Source organism: Rhododendron vialii, chromosome 5a (genome assembly GCF_030253575.1).
Source record: "Rhododendron vialii isolate Sample 1 chromosome 5a, ASM3025357v1".
In the NCBI taxonomy this organism is placed as follows: domain Eukaryota; kingdom Viridiplantae; phylum Streptophyta; class Magnoliopsida; order Ericales; family Ericaceae; genus Rhododendron; species Rhododendron vialii.
This window is the reverse complement of record NC_080561.1, coordinates 8,727,832-8,750,506: the sequence shown is the minus strand read 5'-3', so window position 1 is coordinate 8,750,506 and position 22,675 is coordinate 8,727,832. Positions and strand designations below refer to the sequence as shown.

At 37.6% G+C, this 22,675-nt stretch overlaps 2 protein-coding genes and 1 non-coding gene across 4 annotated transcripts; all 3 read right to left on the bottom strand.

Annotated features, from left to right (window-relative positions):
- Window positions 1-232: 232 nt before the first annotated feature.
- On the bottom strand, window positions 233-5,813 carry LOC131326488 (guanine nucleotide-binding protein subunit beta-2). The gene is made up of 6 exons (XM_058359283.1): window positions 5,449-5,813; window positions 5,214-5,308; window positions 2,947-3,371; window positions 1,842-2,199; window positions 1,094-1,207; window positions 233-525 (listed from the first exon to the last, which is right to left on the bottom strand). Exons 1-6 carry the CDS (start codon window positions 5,552-5,554, stop codon window positions 490-492), a joined length of 1,134 nt encoding a protein of 377 aa, XP_058215266.1. The 5' UTR covers window positions 5,555-5,813; the 3' UTR covers window positions 233-489.
- Window positions 5,814-9,221: 3,408 nt separating this feature from the next.
- On the bottom strand, window positions 9,222-9,293 carry TRNAE-UUC (transfer RNA glutamic acid (anticodon UUC)). The gene has a single exon. It is a non-coding gene; the product is annotated as a tRNA-Glu (tRNA).
- Window positions 9,294-11,237: 1,944 nt separating this feature from the next.
- LOC131326487 (glucan endo-1,3-beta-D-glucosidase-like) lies at window positions 11,238-21,465 on the bottom strand. 2 transcript variants are annotated; one of them, XM_058359282.1, is made up of 7 exons: window positions 21,061-21,454; window positions 17,425-17,799; window positions 14,489-14,778; window positions 13,417-13,740; window positions 12,603-12,711; window positions 12,369-12,424; window positions 11,238-11,582 (listed from the first exon to the last, which is right to left on the bottom strand). In XM_058359282.1, exons 1-7 carry the CDS (start codon window positions 21,131-21,133, stop codon window positions 11,544-11,546), a joined length of 1,266 nt encoding a protein of 421 aa, XP_058215265.1. In that variant the 5' UTR covers window positions 21,134-21,454; the 3' UTR covers window positions 11,238-11,543. The 2 variants fall into 2 exon arrangements, with proteins under 2 accessions (XP_058215265.1, XP_058215264.1); XM_058359281.1 differs by having other exon boundaries at window positions 12,369-12,711; window positions 21,061-21,465.
- Between the last annotated feature and the right edge of the window lie 1,210 nt (window positions 21,466-22,675).

Here is a 22,675-nt window from a genome sequence, read left to right as displayed (position 1 = left end):
TTGGGTGTGGTTGTAAATTTATTACTTCCTTCGGTCCGCCCCGACGCCATAGGCATCAGAACAAACTTAGTTACTTTCATTCCCAGTAAAAGTCTTCGAACAATAAAGAATTGGGCCCCAAGGAGTGGTGGACCGTCAGCTCGGCCCACACAGATTCGGCCCAAACTTGCCTCTACTTTTTCTGGGCTGCCAGTCAAACTGGGTTCGGCCCACTACGCTAATTGAAAGAGCCTAAAAGCAAACAAATGGCTTCTTCGATTTACCGCCTCCAAGACTACACTCCTTTTTCCCTGTCCAAAATAGCATTTCAAGAATAAACAGTACAAGATTACGAATTCCCAAAACAGAGTACCTAAATAGATTCAAAGGCTTTTACAAGAGGGGGGGGGTGGGGTGTGGGGGGGTGGGGGAAGAGGGACGGGGTGGAGGACGGATTTTAAAACTTAAACAAGGTCAGACAACAGCCATACGCATTTAGATGCCAACTACTCAGATCACTCTTCTATGCCCACCAAAAGCCCAAATCTGCAGCCACACAAGAGGTGAAGGACATTAAGAGGGGTTAAAACAAGAAACCAAAAAGGGTCTAAATTTACCTTGTATGAAATGAACAAGGAGTACGGGAAATATAAACGAAGAATTACATACATTTTCTATTCTACCTCTGTAGATAGAGTGAGTCTACTAGCACAACAATTCGCACAAATCGATATGTCACTGCACCATTGGCAACTGGGTGGATAACTATATTGCAATCATGCAATAACACGTCGACATGAAGTACAAAATATTGTACATATGATTTTGTTAGTAGACTTACTCGTGTAGATAACTGCTGGATTTGCATGACTTGTCATTATATAGGTATGGTAAAAATTTGTCAGAAATGCAGTATTAAAGCAACGACGGAAATGTAGTCTGAAAAGTAATTGTATTTGTAACTTGTATGAATTTAAATGCAGTATCATAAAGGTATAACTTGTATGTAAATGTAGTCTGGAAATGCAGTATTAATTGTATTGGTGAATAGTTAACTTCCAATCCTATGCAATATAAGGCGAAACGATATACCCAGTGTCGGAATTGGACTCACCTTCAGGTTTGTATCCCAACTTCCTGTACATAAGGCACTCCCATCAGCTGACAAACCCAAACAACTGATCCGACCCTCATGTGAGTTTTGTAGAGATCCCAAGTTCAAAACCACCTAAAAAAACCAAGTTAAAAAACACCACTTATGAACATGCACCATAAACAAGGGAAACAAAGGTGGGGCATGGGGGACAATAAATTAGGAAATGCGAGGCTCGCAGTTGTTTCTGTTTATTTTTTGGATACGTAAAATACACACATCTAGAAGGCCAAAATGACTAGCCAAAAATAAAAACAAAGACAGACTTCTCTTCCACTCATTAGTAACTCTAATTTTACCATAACGACACCCCATACCAAGCACCTGTTCTCCAGACAAATTTTTAATTTTTAATCCAGAGCGAAAGCGATAACAGGTAAGTCTTTCTTTCTTTCTTTCTTTTTTAAACAATATGGAGGTAGTATCTAGTAGGCTAGCAAACTGTCTTATCTTCTGGAAGGGAAACCAGCATAAGTGGGACCTCAAAATAGCATTTATGCCACAAACCATAACTCGCTCACTTAAATAAACCAGAAAACCAATAACTATTAAATTTTGCTATAGCATTTATGCTACAAAGTTCAAACCATAACCCGCACACTGAAAACAAATAACTACTCCTGTACTCCATATTTCTCTAAGTACACTGATACACTGGTGACAAAAGTGAACGCACTAGGATTGTCCCTAAGACGGAGAAACTATGTACCTTTGCAAGTAACGTGTCCCATACATAGCAATCACCATTTGAGTACCCAGCAAAGAGAAGCCTTCCTGATATGGAGAAAGCAATGGAAGTCACAGGGGGGACATCATTGTCTCCATGCTGCTGATAGTATACTTGGAGCTGGTGCCCTGTCCTAATGTCAAATAACCTGCAAGTTCCATCATCTGAACCAGTTCCAAATCTATTTCCATCAGGAAAGAACTTCACGGCATTAACATCTCCCTCATGACCATGAAATGTCCGGACTGCTCGACTGGCAACGCGAGTGTCCCACAATCGGGCAGTTGCATCACAAGAACCAGATACAAACTGTTTTGAGTTCGATCCATTGACTGAGACGCTGAAAGAATAGGACATGATTCATTATTATGAAACCCTTTTTCTCCAAAATTCCAGGACAACACAATCCAAGATGGTACTTGAGAGTTATGATTGAGGAGTAAGAATAGAAATAGCATTCGAATCATCAAAACCAAACAGAAACTTCTGCAGTTATAAGATGTTATTCTTTTTGTTTTTCGGTAATTCGAAATAGATAAGATGCTATTTGTTGCCAGAGCCCTGGCTCTACTCTCAGGCAAGATATGCACATGCAACCAAATATTATTATCTGCTTATGATCTCTCATAATTGATATATAACTCGACAAAGCTCATTAGCATAGTAGCGGCAGAGTATTTGTGGGCCACAAGCAGTGGAAATGTTATTAACATAGCCGTAGACTGTATGGTTAGGATACGTTTTATAAGCAACCAAGTTTTTGAGGATTTCATAATATCTGACTATGAGAATTTGATAGGCCAACAATGGAAGGCACGCAGACAACAGATTGCAATATATGCTGTCAATCTGCCTGATAGACGAGATGAAAAATATATATATCTGCCTTGTAGACAATTGAATATTCACCCTTTTTTACTGGATTTTAGTAAGAACATATTAGATTCTAAGAGCAACTTGACTATCTATGCAGGTCCTAAAACCATGAGCAAATACAAATAAAAGGTTTCAGAGAGTGTGTTTCTATCATGAAAAAGGAATAAAAAATAAAACTAGGTCACCATGAATTTGGAATTCATTAAAGTACCTCAGTACATCAGCAGTGTGTCCAGATTGGAATTCACCTCCAAAAACTGAAGTTCGGAGGCCAGTAGTTATATCCCATAAAACGCATGTCTGGTCACCAGAACTTGTTATGAGATGAGTATCTTCATCTGGAACATACTGACAACAGGAAACGTAACCCTTGTGCCCACTAAGCATTTTTGACACAGGTAGATTCCCATCCTTGTCGGTGGGCGAATTCAGGTTGAAGATGGAGCATACACTATCAAGGCCACCACAAGCAACAGTCTGCCCAGTAGGAGAGAAGGCACACGTCATGACCCATGCACAAGGTAGCTTTATGGCATGAGTTTTCTGGCTTGTGAGACCATTCCATACAATTAGCCTCCCATCTTGAGATGCACTGACAATGCGATTCTTTTCAGGAGTCCAATCTAGTGAATAAACCTGCGAAATGTTAAATGTCTTGTGACATTAATATCCTCCAGCAATATACGTACAAAAAAGGGATAGGGACCACATGTCTAATGACCTTAATATCTTTCAAATAAAACCTCAAGTAGCTAACAGACACGTTTGGCCATTGATGCTAGGCTATCAGCCTCAAAGTACAAACGAAACGTCAAGTAGATAATAGAAAGTCATTCAAACTAGTCTATCAGCCTTAAAGAAATGTCGTAAGACCTTCAACATGTTCCTGAATGGTCAGGTTTTCTCGACATGATATTATACCAGGGCTATCTTGCAAGCCGTAACGTATGAAGAAAGAGTAACTTTCAGATAAGCTTAATGTACCATTATCCTATTACACTCTTTGGAAACATCTAGTCCAATAATGGCTAATCTTAGCATTATAAAGGCCATAAAATTATGCCCGATATAACATTGTCATGTTAGACAAGGATTCTTTCAAGGATAATAAGATAACAAAACTAAAATTCTACGGGGCACTTATAAAGCCAACATTCCCATCCAGTTAAAAGACTTAAGGCTACTTGTAATGAGTGTTCCTGATATATATCTGGGTATCCAAATTCCAAACCAGTAAACCACATCAAGATTCAACTTATGTCCGCAATGCAATGTTATAGGTCTACAAATTCTGACGCCGCTATCAGCGAATGTTCTAAACGTAGGAAAAGTTAGTTCCGATTTACCCAACTTGATTCCAAGCTCCGCCAATGACTGAATCTGCAGTTGTGGCTCCTAAGACGGAACTGCAGACCAAGGAGATTGCTACGCCTTGGAGAGTCCTATCTGGGTGGACATGGTTTGGGTGAGGCTGGGAAACCCTATCACCTACAGTTAGGGCATCGGGTATACAATAAAACTGCTGGCATATAAGGTGAAGTCGAAGAGGAAAAGATTCCCGATAGTCAGTCAGATTGCATAGCCTCACTTCAGCACAAGCTGAAGTTAACTTACAACCTTCCAAAGTTTACTTTCTTCTGCTTACAATCAAGGCATTACTAATACCAACCATTTCAACAAATAAGGGCAAAAAATTGTTCAAAACACAAGTAAGAAAGGCCCAAATTATTCACTTTCCAAGTCACACAATGCACGTGTGTGTGCGTGAGTGAAAGCGCCTTTCCAAAACTACCAAAACTTAGCAAGAGTGACGATTCAGAGCGTATCAGCGAAGCAAGAATTCAAAGCAGGAGCGAAGAGTCCTACTAAAGAATTATCCGAGTAAGTCCAAAGTTAACTTTCTTCTGGTTACGATCAAGGCATTGCCAACCATTTCTGCAAATAGGCGGCGAAAAAATGTTCAAAGCACAATTAAGAAAGACCCAAAATATTCACTTTCTAAGTCACACAGTGAAAGCTTCTTTCCAAAACTACCCAAAGTACCAAAACTTAGCAAGAGCAAGGATTGAGAGCGGAGCATAGAACGATAAATGAGAGCGAGAGCATCGACGACAATTGAGAGCGAGAGCGAAAAGGCCTACACTCCTACTAAAGCCTAGTTTCCAAAAAATAAAAGCCTGGGGCTTTTTTTTGCATTTGTTCTTATTCAAACTAACAAACTTTCGTGGATTATTGGTTCGTCTCGACGAGAGGAATCGGGAAAGGAAAAAATTATGACTTCTACCCAAATTTTTTTGAAAATATCCAAAATTTAGCTTCAGCCCAGCTAAAAGTGCTTGGGCTGAAAGGGCTAAATCTTGGATATTTCCAAAAAACAATAAACAGAGCCAAACAATTCCTACAGTATAATGTAGTCCACTACAATATTACATGAACAAAACTTTTACTTATACATTCTGAAAATGTCAAAACCCTAACCTTCCCAGTATGCCCCTGCAACGTCCTGCAACAAACTAGATCCGTCGGGCCGAACGTTATCGGAGACTTCCCTTGCGATCTTGCATATCCCGCCACTGCAAACACAAAACCTAACACATGAAATGAACATACAAAAGAAAAAACAGAAACACACCAAAAAAAAAAAAAACATATAGGAAAATGAGAAAAACATATTAGAGAGAGAGAGAGAGAGAGAGGAGGAGAGAGATTGAACCATCGGTGTCGAGGAGAAGGAGGCGCTTGTGCTTCAAACGCTCTCGGAGAGAGTTCACAGTCTCTGTGGCGGCCACGTGGCGCTCTTTGAGTTCTGCAACGGACATGGTTCGAGAATTCTAGTGAGTAAAGGCCATTAAAGGTTGGTCATGAGCTTGATTTGAGCCCTAGTCTCAATTCGGATAGGAAATCAGAAACTGCAGGGAGTGAAATTGGGTTATGTTAGCTTCAAGTGAGATTAGGGTTCCGAGGAGAGAGAATTGGACAGTGAGGAGAGAGAGAGAGAGAGAGAGAGAGAGAGAGAGAGACGGAAGGGAGTGGGGGTGGGGGTGGGGGTGGGGACGGGGAGGTTTTCTGAACCGTTTTAATCTCAGATTGGAAGTGGTGGCGTTTTGACTGGAGACGCCGCCAGGACCACAAGATCTGACGTGTAATGCATAGAATTTTTTTTTGGCAATTATGGAAAGTTGTATTCAACCTTAGGTGAAAATCGAATAAAAAAAATATTCCATGAGGCGAAAGCCTAGACAACAGAGAAGAACCATATGGAGGCAAATGGGCCTACTAGAGAGGGCAATCAAAGCACAGTACATGTAACTCTTATTCAAGCTCGCCTAGCGAGATTAAATTCGCAGAAAATAAAACTAATACCAAGTACAGGACCAACAAATCACCAAACTAAATCCGGACAAAAATTAGTAAAACAAAAGATAAACTTCCCTCCATTGAGCAGTACTTCTCTTGTCTAGCCTCTTACCGATCAAGCTTCCAAGCTGGTGACCCAAAAAGCCACCAGCGACCACGCAATTGCAAACATAGAAGCGTTACTGCGGCGACTGGCTAGCAATAGGGGTGTGCACAGGTCGGGTTTGACCCCGAACCCGACCCGCCATGTTGGGTATCAACATTTTCAAACCCGCAAACCGAACCGAATAGGGATAGAAACCGTCTGCTAACCGATTGGTCGGGTCGGGTCCGACTAAAACCCAATACTAATTTTCATGAATTGGTCGGGACGGGTCGGGTAAGAAACACAGCATCCCGAATAGAAATCTGGTTTTTAACAGAAATGGAATCCGTATCCGCCCGAAACCCGTCGAGTCGGGTCGGCGGGAGAGCTGGTTTTTTGCACACCCCTAGCAGTTTTGGTGGAGAAAGCGAAAGGGAAACCAAATTCTGAAGGTAAGAATCCGTCCCTCCCCTCCCACCGCCCAAATTAAGATATAAACCCAAGACAAAACGAAGAGAATGCGAAAAAAAAGTGTGGCGACTATTTTAAGGTTGGAAAGGTGGTCCTATTTTTAAAGAGACAAAGAAGAAAACCGACCTTTTGTAATGGAATGCATAGTAGTTAGTAGGTGGTGGTGATTTTTGTTTGTTTTACGAAAGTTCAAAGTTCCATGGCGGCTGACTGGGATCTTCCACCAACGGCGACATGAGGATCACTATAGGTGTGCGGAAAATTCGAAAGGATGAAATCTGAATGAAAAAAATAAAAAAATTAAATTGAGCATCTACATATATTGTAGTTGGTCCCGCATTATCGTCGGTGCAGGATCGTTAACCCCCAGTAGGTGACTGTAAAAGGGTTGGTTGTTTTTATGGGGGCCAATATAATATTTTCAATAACTCTATAACTACAAACACAAATACACAGAGTAGTTTGTGGATGTGTCTCACACTTACGGTGAAATAGTTTGTGTTTTTGTGTATGCCTACCAAATGATTGCAAAAAAGGTCAATAACCATAAATTTTGAATGAAAAGTTAAAAGATTGGATCAAGTACTTACACACATTCAATTGAGCTGACTTTTTACAAGATTACTTTAAAAAAGTTTTAAAATTTGCCAACGGATCGATTTATTTATATGAGATCCGTAATGTTACTCTGCACGACGATTTACGCCGTATGTACATCATTCCATCGGTACCCATAGCACAATGCTAACTCATGGGATGCAATTTTTTTCCTTTCCTTCCTCCTTTAAAAATGTGAGCCTACCAAATGATTGCAAAAAGGTCAATATTACACCAGGAGCAAGAGAAGCTTTTATTTTTTATTTTTATTTTTTTTTGAATATAGAGAAGCTTTTATTCAAACCAATGATTCCGATGCAACGAATCCCATACTCTCCTAATATAATGATAAGCTTTTATTCCTCATGAGTGGATCCAGGATCGATGAACTCTTCAGAATCTATTATTGCTGGTTGGTTGGCCGAATAAAAGTACATGGAAAAATAAAGTACATGAAAAAATAAAGTAAAAAGTACATGTAAAAATAAAAATAAAGTAATGTAATCTGATATAAGTACATGAAAAAATAAATGTTTGGCTTAATAAGTCAAATATTTTTTTTAATTCATTCAAAAAAATTCGCATTTGTTGGTTTTTCCTTAATTTTTGGTGGATTATTGCTTCATCGTGATCGGAGAAATTTAAAAAGTAGCAAAAAGTTACGATCGAAATCTAATTTTTTGTGAATAATTAAAGATGGAAAAAATTGACTTATTGGCTTATTTTTTTCTTTATTAAAACAAAATAGGTTTCGATCAAAAAATTTTACTTTTTAGATTCAATTTTTCATGACAAAGCAATAATCCTTAAAAAAATTTAAGAAAAACTAACAAATGCAGAAAAAAATTAAATAAGAACAAAAAATAAAAAGCCATTTGACTTATTAGATCAAACAACCCGAAATGTGGAAACCTTCCCTTTCATGAACGGGTTAAGCTCCCCTCCATACCTATTAGTAAATCTCCATACCCAACCAAACTCGACTATTTTGGCTCCATTTCAAGCTCATAAAAAAGTTTCAAACTGTTCATCCTGTGGCTTTTGCATTTTATAGAAATGTGTGAGTAAAATCTTCTGAATTGAGGATGAGTTTGGATTAAAAAATTGAATGACTTATTTTTTTTGTCCTTATTCAATTTTTTTTGCATTTATTTGTTTAACGTCAAATTTCTGTGATTTATTAATTCATCTTGATGAGAGGAATCGGAAAAGTAAAAAATTTTGATCGAAATTCATAATTTTTTGAATAAAGACAAATAAGTCAATAAGTCAGCTTTTTTTTACTTATTCTTGTCTTTTTGAAAAAAATTGAGTTTCAATCAAAATTTTTTACTTTCCTAATTCCTCTCGCCGAGACGAATCAATAAGTCACAAAAGTTTGACGCAAAACTAACAAATGCAAAAAAAATTTGGAATAAAGACAAAAAAAGAAGTTACTGTTCCACTTTTAAAGCCAAATGAGGCCTGAAAATCGTTAGCAATACGACCAATCGTTTAAAGTTAACGACTTAAACTCAAAACCGTATTATTGTCCACTATAAATGATATTTTTCATATATCTACCATTTTCCAACCAAGTTGTTCTATCATACTGGGTCATACACATGTTCAGAAATGCGAGAGCTAAGAGATGAATGGTTTGAATCTTTCTTGTGGGTCTAGGAGGGAGCCAAAATAATTGAGTTTGGTGGAGTATGGAGGGTAAGGGTTTATTTTTACTTGATATCCGTAGGTACCCACTGATAGGGCTGGAAATGAACCAAATCGTTCGTAAACTGTTCGGGGCTCGACCCAGTAAAAACTTGCTCGAATTCGATTCGGGTACTTAAATGAACCTATAGCGACCCAAATTAGCTGTGAAAACTATATGTATTATTGTTTAAGTTAACAACTCATATTCCGATTTATTTAGTTTGGTCGAGACTTGATTGGATCGCAAATAGAGACTGAAGACATGAAAAATACAAAAGGGATAATTCCGTTGCCGGGAATCGAACCCGGGTCTCCTGGGTGAAAGCCAGATATCCTAACCGCTGGACGACAACGGATGTTTGTTTGTAATCCTGGACTTTAAATATAAGAACTCAGGTTTAATCTCAGTAGTAGACCCCATTAAAATCCAAATGAACAAAATTCTGGACCTTTGTGGTACTAGTAGTTATGAATGTGTTGAACCAAATGATTGTGGGACTGAGCTCCCATTCAAGTGTAGTCTCCCTCCAGTCCTGCCCAGTTTTTGCCTTTTGTGGGGCCCGAGAATGATCGGAACCGTTCACTTGTTAGAGATCGATGAAAGCATCAACAATCAAGTCAATTGGATACCGTATGATGTAATTTCAAAGTGCATTAATCTTGTATAAAAAAAAAAAAAAACAATGTGTAACACAAGATTGCAATCCCTTCAGAATACTTATCTGAAACTTAATGCATTTAAAAATCCTATCAAAGGATATTATTCGATTAATGTGGTTTTCGACGGGGGCGATGTTTCTTGATGAGCTCTAAAAAGTGAACTGTTTCAACTATTGTTGTGGGCTTGGTAACGACTCACAAAAAAGCTGAAATTGAATGGGACTGGAGAGAGGCTACACCGGATATAGGAGCTTGTTCACGGACGTGGGTCGTCACAAAATTACGTGATTTTCGAGATAATTCAAATAAATTTACCAGATTTGTTAGTGTACCACAAGCTTTTTCTTCACTCTTGCTAAATTTTTCCACGCGAAAAAAAAAAGGCGCAAATAATGAGACATTCGGGGTTGTTGGTAAAAAAAGCCAAATGGTTTTTTTTTTTTTTTTGTCTTTATTCAAATTTTTTCAGCATTTGTTAGTTTTTTGTTAACTTTTTGTGGATTATTGATTCTTTTTGACAAGAAGAATCTAATAAGTAAAAAATTACGATCAAAACCTAAATTTTTTAAATAAAGACAAAAATAAGCCAATAAGCCAATTTTTTCGTCTTTATTCAAAATAATTTGGATTTCGTTAATAATTTTGTACTTTTTAATATTTCTATCATAACGAAACAATAATCCAAAAAAAGTTGATGAAAAACTAAAAAATGCGAATTTTTTTTGAATAAGGACAAAAAATTAATCCATTTGGCTTATTTAGCCGAACAACCCCGAACCTTGATGACACTAGAAATGTTTGCCACTAGTTATATTGTGGATGTTTGGTAAAATTTTACTATTTTGGTGGAATATAGAACCTTGATGACGCTAGAAATGTTTGCCACTAGTTACATTGTGGATGTTTGGTAAATATTATTTTGGTGGATTATAAAGACTGAATTGTAAATTGTAGAGTCTGGATTACGAAAAGCTCATAATCAGAATCTTGTTTGGTAGATTATGAAAGGTGTGCCACCGGCTTGGAAAAATACGTTTTTATTTATTTATTTATTTTTATGGTGGGGTGGTTGACTAGTATATAAGATTGTTCAGTAAGTGCGGGTAGATTTGTAAATATAGTTTTAAAAAAAAAGGTTGAAGATAGAATAGGCGTACAATATTCATAATCTCTAATCAGGTTGTACCTCCATATGCTTATTTTGAGAATCCATTCTGTCAGAATTCACTCTTTGAATCCCTACCCCTACCGAACACTTCTATACTCCGTTTACCAAAAATGAACACTTCTATACTCCGACCAAATCCAGATTCGGGGCGTAAAATCTGTTCCAAACACCCTCATTTTCCGTGCTTTTCCTCATGAAGGTCACGGGTTTGAATCTCATGTAAGGAGATGGGTGATCCCCATTTCCTTCTCCTTTCATATAGGCTAGAATAGATTGTTCAGATACCCCAGCGAAAAAAACCTGCAAAAAATGGGTTGGTTCAATTGTGACCTGGCTTTAGTGAAGTTCTTTATCCAGATTCTCTAAAAACAAGTTACCGAGAAAGAGCCATGCCAATTGGGAGCTCTGTTTTGGACTAAGCTATCCAGTATCCTTCTTTTTAATCAAAATCACATACCTGGAAAAGTGAAACTCAGGCAATGGTTGCGACCCATTGGCCATTTCAGCCACTATATATATATCCTCATATGACTACGGTTGTCCGAGAGAGAGGAGGAAACATGAACGTCTCCAAAGCCAGGCGAGGAGTTATTTCTCCAATGAACTAAACATGACATGACTTATCTAATGGCCAGACATGATTATTTTTACAACAATTGAGGCATAGAAACAACATTATGTACAATAACGCATATACATGTGAGAACGTAATATAGGCGCTTCGGAGGTGCTCCCGAAGTCGAGCTATTTCCACTGCCCTGCGCCTCTAATCGGCCACTTAAGGTACCCCCACCTGGGTAATTGCAAGCATTATAACCTACAAAGCATGAAGGAATCAATTGAGATCAACAAGAACGGCAAAATATACGACATGGCTTCTTTTCTCCCCTTTTTCCCTGGGAGAAAGTGGACGCAGTCAAAAGGATAAGTTTTTTCTGATTGCCTACAAACTTCAACAGGACGATTCAGTATCATCTTTAAGTGTAACGTTACGTGACCATAATGTTTTGTGCAGAGTTCCTCAATACATAGATCTGGTTTTGGGGGAACAAAAAAATCCACAATTTGCAATCCTAATTCCAGAAGTGTCAATTCCATGTCTGAATAAGTTTTCTGTATTGAAGTTTTGTTTCCGAATTCCAAATCTATCCCCACAAGAAACTTTCTGCGTTTGTTTGTTACAGCATAGACTGCGGGTAAAATATTAACTAAAACCTAGTTAAAGTATCAAAATAGAGCTTCAGATTACCATCTAACGTACGTTTGTTTTTGCCCCACAGCGGAAGCAGAAGCTGGGGCAAAAAAGTCTACATCTGTTATGAAAAGACAGAAATGCCACTATAGTGAAGCCCTGATAAAACCACAACATATTCGTGTCCAAGAATTGCTAGGGTGTTTTAAAATAGAACTTCAAGGTAATGAGCTACAAATGGTATCAGAAATACAGCTTTCCTGCTGAAATTGCACTCAAGTGAACTACCAAAAGATCTCTACATAAGAAAGCTCAACACATAGGAATGAAGTCCAGCCTCCTCCTTTTCTTGTTATCATCGCTTATATTTTCAAAGAATTCAAAAAGAAGCTAGGATTGTAGAAAGCTTACTAGGATTTGAGGAAGTGAGACATGCTGTTTCGGAGAAATTGCAGTTCCAGGGATTCCTGCCAGCAGTTTGATATAAGAGATTCATTGCAAAAGCAGCATGTGACGCCACAGTGTTTGGTTCAAAACAGGCGCCACCAGGTTGAATAAAACTACAGTCGATGCCTTGGCCACAGGCATAGTCTAGATTAGCCTGCAGTTGGGCATCGGAAACACCAGACTTTGGAACACACCAACCTCCTTGTTTTGGTGCTGGAGCCGCTGGAGTGGTTGGCGTGGTGGGAGTCACTGGAGTAGTTGGGGTTGTGGGAGTCGCTGGAGTTGGTGCTGGAGTAGGAGTCGTTTTCTGATATAAATCGAAAACCAATGGAGTCAGTTAATTAGTGGCAGAAATGGGAGGCTTTCTAAAGACTAAACACAAATAGAGAAAGCAAATCAGTTGGGTGCAGCCAAGTGTGCATTCAAAGTAAGGGTCGTTTTCTTTATGGTATGTAGACTGGTGTATGTAGTAAATGGGTTGACCCATCAATAAATTCACTACCCGATTCCCAAATGTGAAATGTGTCATTCCTTGCATGACATTAATTCATACACATTAGTCTACCCTGAAAAGAATTACTTGGTAGCAAGAACTAATACATAGAGACTGCCACAATTCCAGTGATAATCTTTATATGTAGAGGGGTGGAATGAATTAACTGAGTTGATCCATATATACATGTAACTCTCATCCGACAATGTTAAACATGTCCACCTTTTAGTTACATGGATCCAAATATGGCCAACCCAATTGTATGCCTTTTTCTGCTACTTCCTATCAAACAACTTGGGAGGCTTAGAATTTGTCATTAGTCTCTAATCTTCGATGTTTAACTTTATACATCCCAAGATCATTATTAAACTTGCTCCATCAAATTATTAGAATCAAAACTAAATTCCTAGTATTCACACGCATCATTTCAATTCAACCATTTTTAATTATGCCCAACAACTGAAATTAGCAAAAGACAACTTTGAACTCTAGTAATGGAAAAACTAGGAATCTTCTCACCTGGCTACTTTTGGAAAGACCAACATCATAAGTCATGGAGAGATCAGGGTTAAAAAGTCCAAATGCCCGTTCTGAGGCGGGTCCAGGCTTCAAATCCTCATCATAGAGAGCAAAGATATATGTATCCACGGATTTTCCAGGCATCAATGGGGTGCCAACCATTGATCTGAGGTGGTTTATCAAGTTCCCGTTGTAGGCTCTTGCATTGTCGATGTTGGTCCCCACTTCGTTGGGATCGCCCTTGTATGGCCACCCCGTTTCTGCAACCACTATCTCTATGTCCTTGAATCCCATCGCGTTTAAGGCAGCTCGTATGGCATCAACCTTCACAACGAAATTCCAATACCAATGAAATTGTAGCAATGGGACTCAGGTAAGAAAAGTTTCAAGTACCAACCACGTAATTGTACAAGCATAAGGTTACTATTTGACAAGGCTTACTGTAATGGTTAACCAATACAGCTTGACAATGAAAATTGAACGCATTTGATCTTCAGTAGAAACAAAAAAGAATTTAAGAAATGTTCAATGTGTCTAAAGAATCAAAGGGTTAAAGTCCATCAACCTGAATTCCATCCGATTAAAATATCTTGGGAACTCTACAAATAGGTAGGTATGATCTTTGAAGTTAGATGTTCAAATGAAAAAACTCTTTGAAGATACAGTAAAAGCAACTAGAATTTGAATAGCAGTAGTTATATTATTGTATACAATGGTAAAAGGAGGATCACATCCTAATTGCAATGGTCCCATATTCAAAAAATGAAGTCTTAAAAACCACAGTACCATATTCATGGCAAAGGAAGAAAATTCCAAGCTTTGATTATTGTCCACACAGCCTGTTGCCAGATTCACACTTTTGTTTGTTTGCCAAACAAGTCAATGTCATACTTGAGTGGAGTAATTGCTAGCTTGTCACTATGATTTTGACAACAGGTCATATACTCCTTTTTTTGTTGTCTTCACCTCAAATTTGTTTTATCAAGTGTGAATGCCAAAAAGTGGTGTGTAAGCAGTACGAATAGCACAATACGGAGTATTTCATAATTGACTTGCGCCAAATCAAACTAACCTGAGCATCAAACATGTTCATGTACTTGATGCCAGATCCTGAGTCGACTCGTCCTGCATTGGGTTGGAAAAGACAAAACGCCAGCGTTTCAGCCCTTGGGTCACTTCGGTACGCAAAGAAAGGGTATGGGTTGATCATAAAAGGTGAACCGGTGGATCTTTGAAATGCCAGCATCGCTTTCATTGTGTCACCAAAGCTCGGGTCAAAAGCCCCCGAGGAGGGTGGGTCAGACTGAGTCAACACGGCCATCGAATGGACTGTTGAGACCTTGATCTTCCCACCTAGGGAAGCTGAAAGTCATTGTAGGTAGCAATATTAGGTTCAGAAATATGGATGAATTTACCAGACATGGGGAACAATTTGCATGATATGTTTGAAAAGACGAAAAATAAAAATTAACAGTTCATTTTGAATCAATAGCTTACTGCCACATGCTTCAGTAAATTAATGTATATTCAATTAATTCTTTTTACTATTAGTCAAAATCTTAGGAATGGATCATATGACATCGTTCATCCGTCACTTATCTTAGAGTCAAATACAACAACTACATAAAGGGATTACAAGCATTACGACTAAAGTTATTGGTTCAACAATATAAAATATGTACGTAGAGAGTAAAAAAAAAAAGAGTTTTCAATTAATTCTTTTTACTATTAGATTAATCTGTATCTTAGGAATGAATCATATGACATTGTTCATTCATCATCAGTTGTCTTCTTGTCAAATACAAACAAAAATAATAAAATTAAGGGGATTAAAAAATACGACTTAATTTGTTGGTTCACTGATATAAAGTAAGTGCGTAGACGGTGAAAATAAAATTTCCTCCGTTTACCAAAAAAAGGAAAAGAAAATTTCCTCGTAGAAAATTGTGGAACCAACAAATGTTGGCCGTAGAATTAACACCATGCTGAATGAAATCCAACTGCACGTACACCATTGCTCAAATAAGACAATTATATATGTTTTTGGATGATTTATTTTTGGTTCAAAATTAAAATTTGTCTACGCCAAAGTAATTTCGACATTGACAATATTTGGAGTCTACAACTGTCAATGGATAGCGTAATACTTAGATCATATATAGCCTCAATTTAACATATTCCCCTCTCTCGAAACTGCATCACTACTCCTATATCTTTCTTTTTTCTGGTAGGTAACTATTTCTATTTCTCTATCTTGTTCATCAGGTTATATTTTGATAACAACTTGAATAATATTTGAAATGAAAATCACTACGAATTAACATAATATTCCCCTGTGATTTGGCAGATATTTTCAACTTGGGCAAATTTCACTGACCTCCCCTGAGGTTTCTGACACGAACAGAAACCTCCCCTGAGGTTTCTGAAATAACACTGCCCTCCCCTCCTTTACCTGAAAATACCAAGGGACCCCCCTCTCCGTTAATTGGACTTTAAAAACGGATGGAAAAGATTATTTCTCTCTCCACCCACTACTAAAACTAAACTAAACTCCCAACCAAACAAAACCGATGTCATTGTACTATATTTTTTACAATACCTATACTACCCTCACCAGACTCTTTACCCCTCTTATTTATAAAATATAAAATACAAACATCACTACACTTTGTACCCGTTTCACTTTGAAATTTTGTCCTTATTTAAAAGGATTCACATTTGTTAATCTTCTATAAAATTTTTGTGAATTATTAGTTCGTCTTGATAAGAGGAATTGAAAAAGTAAAAAATCAAGATTTTTTCCAAATATTTTGAGAAATTCAATATTTTGGGTAAAAATAATAATTTTGTACTCTTTTAATTCCTCTTGTTGAGATAAGCCAATGATCCACAAAAATTTAACGCAAAACTTGCAAATACAAAAAAATTCAAATATGAACAAAAATCAAAAAGCCTAAAAATCCTACAAACAAACCCTGTAAAAATCAAAAAGCCTAAAAATCCCACCAACAAGCCCGTACCCTCCATTGCCAATAGTTTGTTTTTTGGTTTTTACGGAATTTGTTTGTGAAATTTTTAGGCTTTTTAATTTTTGTTCATATTCGAATTTTTTTCATGCGGACTTGTTTGTGGGATTTTTAGGCTTTTTTATTTTTGTCCATATTTGAATTTTTTTTGTATTTACTAGTTTTGTGTTAATTTTTGTGGATCATTGGTTTGTCTCAACGAAAGGAATCAAACGAATATAAAATTATTGAATTTCTCAAAATATTTGGTAAAAGTCTTAATTTTTTACTTTTTCAATTCCTCTTATCGAGACGAACGAATAATTCAAAAAAGTTTGATAGAAAATTAGCAAATGTGAAACTTTTTAAATAAGGACAAAATCTCAAAGTGAAACGGGTACAAAGTGTAGTGATTTTTGTATTTTATATTTTATAAATAAGAGGGGTAAAGAGTTTGGTGAGGGTAGTATATGTATTGTAAAAAATATAGTACAATGACATCGGTTTTGTTTGGTTGGGAGTTTAGTTTAGTTTTAGTAGTGGGTGGAGAGAGAAATAATCTTTTCCATCCTTTTTTAACGTCCAATTAACGGAGAGGGGGGTCCCTTGGTATTTTCAGGTAAAGGAGGGGAGGGCAGTGTTATTTCAGAAACCTCAGGGGAGGTTTCTGTTCGTGTCAGAAACCTCAGGGGAGGTCAGTGAAATTTGCCCTTTCAACTTCAACACTACCTTTAGTACTCCTAAACACTGTTAAAAATAGATACTCTGTGTATTTATTTGCACATGACTATAAGAATTGGAGCCCCAGTGGTTCATCCAATAGGTTGGTTGGTTTGATCAGTGTTCGATTCTTGGGATCTGGCCGGACGAAAGTGTTTTTTTGTAATTCCTTAGTTCCGACTTAAATGGTCGACCTTTGACTGGACGGAATGAGCATTAGTCGAGCTGCGCGTAAATCTCAAACCATCGGGGAAAAAAGACTAAGAATTGAAAGAATACGGACCTGCATTGATGGCATTTTGGACATTCTGCATGGCGGGCAAGATTTTCGAGATGAGGTTCTGATCCCCTGATGTCATGACCTCGTTACCAACGTTAACAACGATGATCTTGCTAGCCGGGTAGTAAGCCAACACGTTCGACCCGACCCACTGACCCGCGAAATTCGGGTCGGAAGCCAGCGCCGGAATATCGCCGTTTCCGGCGCCGATGACTATCCCGATCCCGGTGTTCGCCAGAGCCTTGATCATCGCCGGGTCGGCGCCGTAAAGCCTCACTTTCTCGATCGCCGTCGACTGGAGGAGCTTCGCCGTCGCCGACGGCGGTGGGAGGTTGTCGGCCACTTGCCCGTAGTTGATGCCGATGAAAGATTGTGCGTCTGCAAAACAACACTGACGAGTCGTAAGATGGGTTTCGACTGAGCCGACTCAGCTGACTCGATCATTTTTTGCTAATTATTACTGACGAGTCCGATACCGTTACAACTCAATGTACCGACACGATGGAAAATCACATGCTCCTCAGCTGATTCCCGTCACGTGTGTCACGTATCAGTCTGTTTCTGATTTACTGCCGTTACTATCGATACTCGACTGTTAGATTCATTACGGTTTTGGAGCCTCCGGTCCCGTCTTGTCTTTCGTTGTCCCAATATATTTTCTATTTTGCCATTTTCCCTCCAAGTCACTATCAACTTTAAAAAGAAAAAAATAAGAATTCAAACGGAACTGCACAACTCCTGTCTTTTTTTCTTTTTGAAACTCATGCCTTTTTCAGAGCCTTCTAGAAAGTTTTTTAATCTTGAGCAAAGAATTTGTTGACGCCAATAATTTCTCACAAAACGGGTATTTTAGGAAATTCATTTCCTTTTAATTTGTAATCATAGTATTCCTTAAATGGTTGGAATTCCTAAAAAATTTAAATATTTTGGGACGGATGGAGTACTAATGAGATGACAAATCACAAACGTATCAACCGATTTTGTAATAGATCGGTCTGTTTACGATTCACAATCATTACGACGGATACGAGTAATTGAGGCACTTAAAAATAAAAATTTCCAAAATAATTTGTAAAATTTCACGACCGCTAGAGTATTCCCCCATCGGTGGTAGCGTATCGTTTTGATACTTGAGATACCGTTGCACCCAGCTCACCGTTCCATGGCCCAACCCACACAGATAAGATGGTTTTTGACTCACGAGTGACTCAGCTTGACTCGTACTACAATTTTGCCCCTCATCACAAGGCACGTGGCCAAACAACGTCCTTGTCCTTGTCAAGCTTTACACCTTCTGTTTGTCTAATTTTCTTTTGCTTTTTTTGACTTTTCTTTCGATAACATGAGCTGGGCTGTTTAAGGCTTAAAAAAGAGGCTTTTTCTATATTTTAATAAGAAGAATTTGGACTGAAAAGAGTGAAATCTTTTGGCCGAACTCATTTAAGTAACTTTTGTGATCAAAATACAAGTAGTAATTTTTTAATTTCTCATAGTTGCTAATTTAAGAAAGCAAATATGTCAGACTTTTTGGCAATTATTTTCACCACAGAAAAATCCGCTGAGACAAAGCCAGCTCAATGCAATTTATTACATGCCGACAAGTACATTTTTTCCGCATTTAATCATTTTACAACAACCCTCCTTCTACACGTACATGTACTCATGGAAAATAAATTCTATCCACGGTAAAATCCCACTTTTCTACCACCGTTTATTATGGATCTTATTGAGTGTGTATTGTTGTGATCTGAACCGTTCATATTTTAAGACACACAATATAATATTGCCATGCGAAAAATAAATTTGATCGGAAGTCAATAGATATATCAAAATTTAGATTTTGGTTTATAAAATGAACGATCTGATTTCTATCAATAATAATAAAGATAAACTATCTGTTTTACAAAGCAAAAATTAATTTTTGATACTTCTATCGATGTCAGATCAAGTTTATTTTTTGCATGAACACACTATTATGTGGGGTCTACAAGATGAACGGATTAGATCAACAATAAACATACGATAGGACCGAAAAAAATGATGATGAAAAAGTGGGGTTTCCACCGCTGATAGAAAGAATTTAATCTCGTACTCGTATACTCACATAAGGCTCTGTTCTTTTGGTCTTAACTTAAATTTCAAAATTTTGTTCTTATTTGAATTTTTTTCTCATTTGTTGGTTTTGCACCAAATTTTTGTAAGTTATTGATTCGTCTCAACGAGAGGAATCAGAGAAGTAAATTTTTTTTACTTTTATCAAAGTATTTTGAGAAATAACCACTTTTTAGCAAGAAAAATCACTTTTTGCGCTAAAAAATAGTTATTTTTCAAAATACTTAGATAAAAGTAAAAAAAAATTAATTTTTCAATTTCTCTCGTCGAGACGAATCAATAACCTACAAAAATTTGGAGCAAAACCAACAAATGCGAAAAAATTTCAAATAAAAACAATTTTTAAATTTAAATTAAGTTTTAGTTAAGACCAAAAGAACGGAGCCTAAGTGATAGAACATCGCATGATCTGGTGGTATACTATGTGTCTCTTATGTAAATATGGGTGCAAATGTAGATGTAAAAATGGGTTTTATTGTAGAGTAGTAACAAAAAAAGTCTAGGTACACAATAATTCAATCACAAATTCTCACATACATGTACATTCCATACACACTTATGTGTGTGGATAGAGATTAGTAATGCTTTCGTGTGTGCGGGGGTGCAGTGTGTGCAAATCCTAACACTCAACTCCTATAATTGAGTATGCGTGCAATATTAATGTCCGCCATTGGGGGCACCGCACTGCTCTATGGTGTCTAGAACCTTCCAACGCAACACATTTACGTGTGATCGATATATTTAGTGATAGAGATCACGTAAATGTGTGAGGTTAAAAGGCTTCGGAGCACCACAGAACAATGTTTATAAAAATAAAAATAAAAAGGTGTGGTTCCCGAGATTATTAATGCTTTCATGTGCATGTGGGGTACAATGTGTCCAGAACCTAACACTTACTCCTATAATTGAGTATGTGCGCAACATTAATGCCCTTGGGGCACCGCACTGCTGAAGGGCCTCTAGAGCCCTCCACCGTTACATATTTACGTGTGATTCATATATTTAGTCATGAAGACCGTGTAAATGTGTGATGTTAAAGAACTTTGGAACACCACGGAGTATAATGTTTATTTTTAAAAAAAAAAGAAGAAGGTGTGGTTGCCGATAAAAATTCTTTTCGTTTGTCGATTAAAATTCATTTTCCCGGCATGATGCCATGTTTTTCGTAAAAGCTTTCCCTTATTAGCACAAACCAATACTCAATCCGTAACACGATTCCGTCCGAGTCAAATCAGCTTCACTCGGACAGGGGCATTTTTTTTCTTTTTTTCCCGGCGTGATAAGCCTTGTGTGAGAGAATTATGCCTTACAGTAAATCAAACACCGACACCCAGCTACTCAGCCTGGTTGATTAATTGAACCTCCGATTCAACAAAAATTACGCACGAAATCGCAAAACAGACACGAACAACAAATCACATAAAACTAGAAGAAAATTTAAGTGAAAAGAAGACGACTCAAAGAAACAAAACGTGAAAGAAATTGAGAAACAGAAGCGTTAGCTAGGGAAGAGGAGATTGGACTTACTCGCTGAGTAAATGGAGTGGAGGCATACGAAAAGGAAGATGAAGATTGAGGCATTTACCGACGTCGTTGCCATGGTTGAAGGGCTGGGAAGAATTCTGATTGTGTTCGTTCGAGCAATTAATCGAAGCTATGTGGTTATGAAGGGGAGGCAAGTGAAAAGGGACGGGAAGGTGTAACGGTAAGAATTGGCCTTTCTGTGGGTACTTTACGAGTAAAATAATGGAAGGGGCTGTTCCTTCAACTATTTGGTTTGATCGATCGATGGGCTCGTGGAGTGGGGCCGAGGTGTCGATCCTTCGTTGTGTTTGCAGGAGAGAGAGAGAGAGAGAGAGAGAGAGAGAGAGAGAGAAACCTTCGTTGTGTTTGCAGGAGAGAGAGAGAGAACTCAGCAGATGTTGATCAAATAAAATCAAGGGATAATAATTGGACATTTAACTGCCATAACTCATTATACCTACGTGAATAACCAGAAACACCCCTCCCTTCTTTTTTTTTTTTACTACGACATAGGAGGTCTCACACCCAAACGAGATGAAACTAGAGGAGCAGCCAGGAGACGGGACTACTGGACATGACCATGAAGCTATCCCTGTGGATTTTCACTTTCTAACTAGTTAGCTTACGCTCAAAAATCGAACTCACGCTCCTCTTTTTTTTCATGATTTTTAATAAAATTTCTCTTTGCTTATTACTTGCATCTCCGGTAAGGGGAAAAAAGTAAGTGAAAGTAACAAGAGTTTGGGTAAAACTATTGTTATGGTCTTAATTCGTGGTTTTTTTTTTTTTTTTTGGTGCGGGTAAAAAAATTCATTAGATAAATAAGCAGTTTAAAAACAATTGATCGGGAAATAACAAAAAAAGCTACACTAATGGTAATACAAAATCTGCACTAGCTCCTCGCGAAAATTACCTCATCGTGTTTGTTTTGTTCGTGTTAAATTCTTTTTCTTAAGGTGCTTCCAACTTCTTTTTTTTATCGTCGAGTTTGTGGATTCATGTCCCATTCAGGTCCTAATGATTGTAAAAACAAATAAAAGGAAACCAATAAGAAATTAAAGTTAAAGAAAATGACACATGAGTACATATTGCTTGGTTTCTTTTTGCCTTCTCCCTGCCTCCTGGTGGGAACAAAAATATAAAAAGAAAGAAAATATAAGGGGGCCCAAATGAAGAATTAATAAAACATTTCACCCTCCAACACTACTTCAATAGGGGCGTGTTTGGGACGTTTGTATTCAAAAGGGAATAGCACCTAAAGATGACTTTCGTTTGCTTGACTCAAAGTCTTTCTCGTGGAACTAGACATTCAAACCGTGCAACTCAAGGCATGAAACATTCAAAAGAGTACTTCCTTAAACACTAAGAAAAGGAAAATCTTATTTTGATTGTTGTCTTAACTTCCATTTTTTATAATCAAATCTTAATAGAAATATTCAAGTGACAGTAATACCTTCTCCTTACAACAACAGCAGAATACATCTAGTTTCCGATCATTGAGGGATTTGGACGGAAGAAGATTGGAGACAGACCTAATATTTGGCAATATATGCACAAAGCATCTTCTCTTCAAAATACCACTGAGACAGTGGCTCTCATATACCTCCAAGAACCGAGG

Bases quoted from the DNA above. Each gene is read 5' to 3' on its own strand.
- LOC131326487 (XM_058359281.1), bottom strand. From the start codon at position 21,133: ATGGCAACGACGTCGGTAAATGCCTCAATCTTCATCTTCCTTTTCGTA. The intron at 14,779-17,424 runs GTCCGTATTCTT...AATGACTTTCAG, and splicing joins CCAAAATGCCATCAATGCAG to CTTCCCTAGGTGGGAAGATC. The intron at 12,712-13,416 runs GTGAGAAGATTC...GATTTATATCAG, and splicing joins GTCTTTCCAAAAGTAGCCAG to AAAACGACTCCTACTCCAGC.
- LOC131326488 (XM_058359283.1), bottom strand. From the start codon at position 5,554: ATGTCCGTTGCAGAACTCAAAGAGCGCCACGTGGCCGCCACAGAGACT. The intron at 3,372-5,213 runs GTTAGGGTTTTG...AACATTTCGCAG, and splicing joins TGCAGGGGCATACTGGGAAG to GTTTATTCACTAGATTGGAC. The intron at 526-1,093 runs GTGAGTCCAATT...GTGTGGCTGCAG, and splicing joins GTTGGGATACAAACCTGAAG to ATTTGGGCTTTTGGTGGGCA.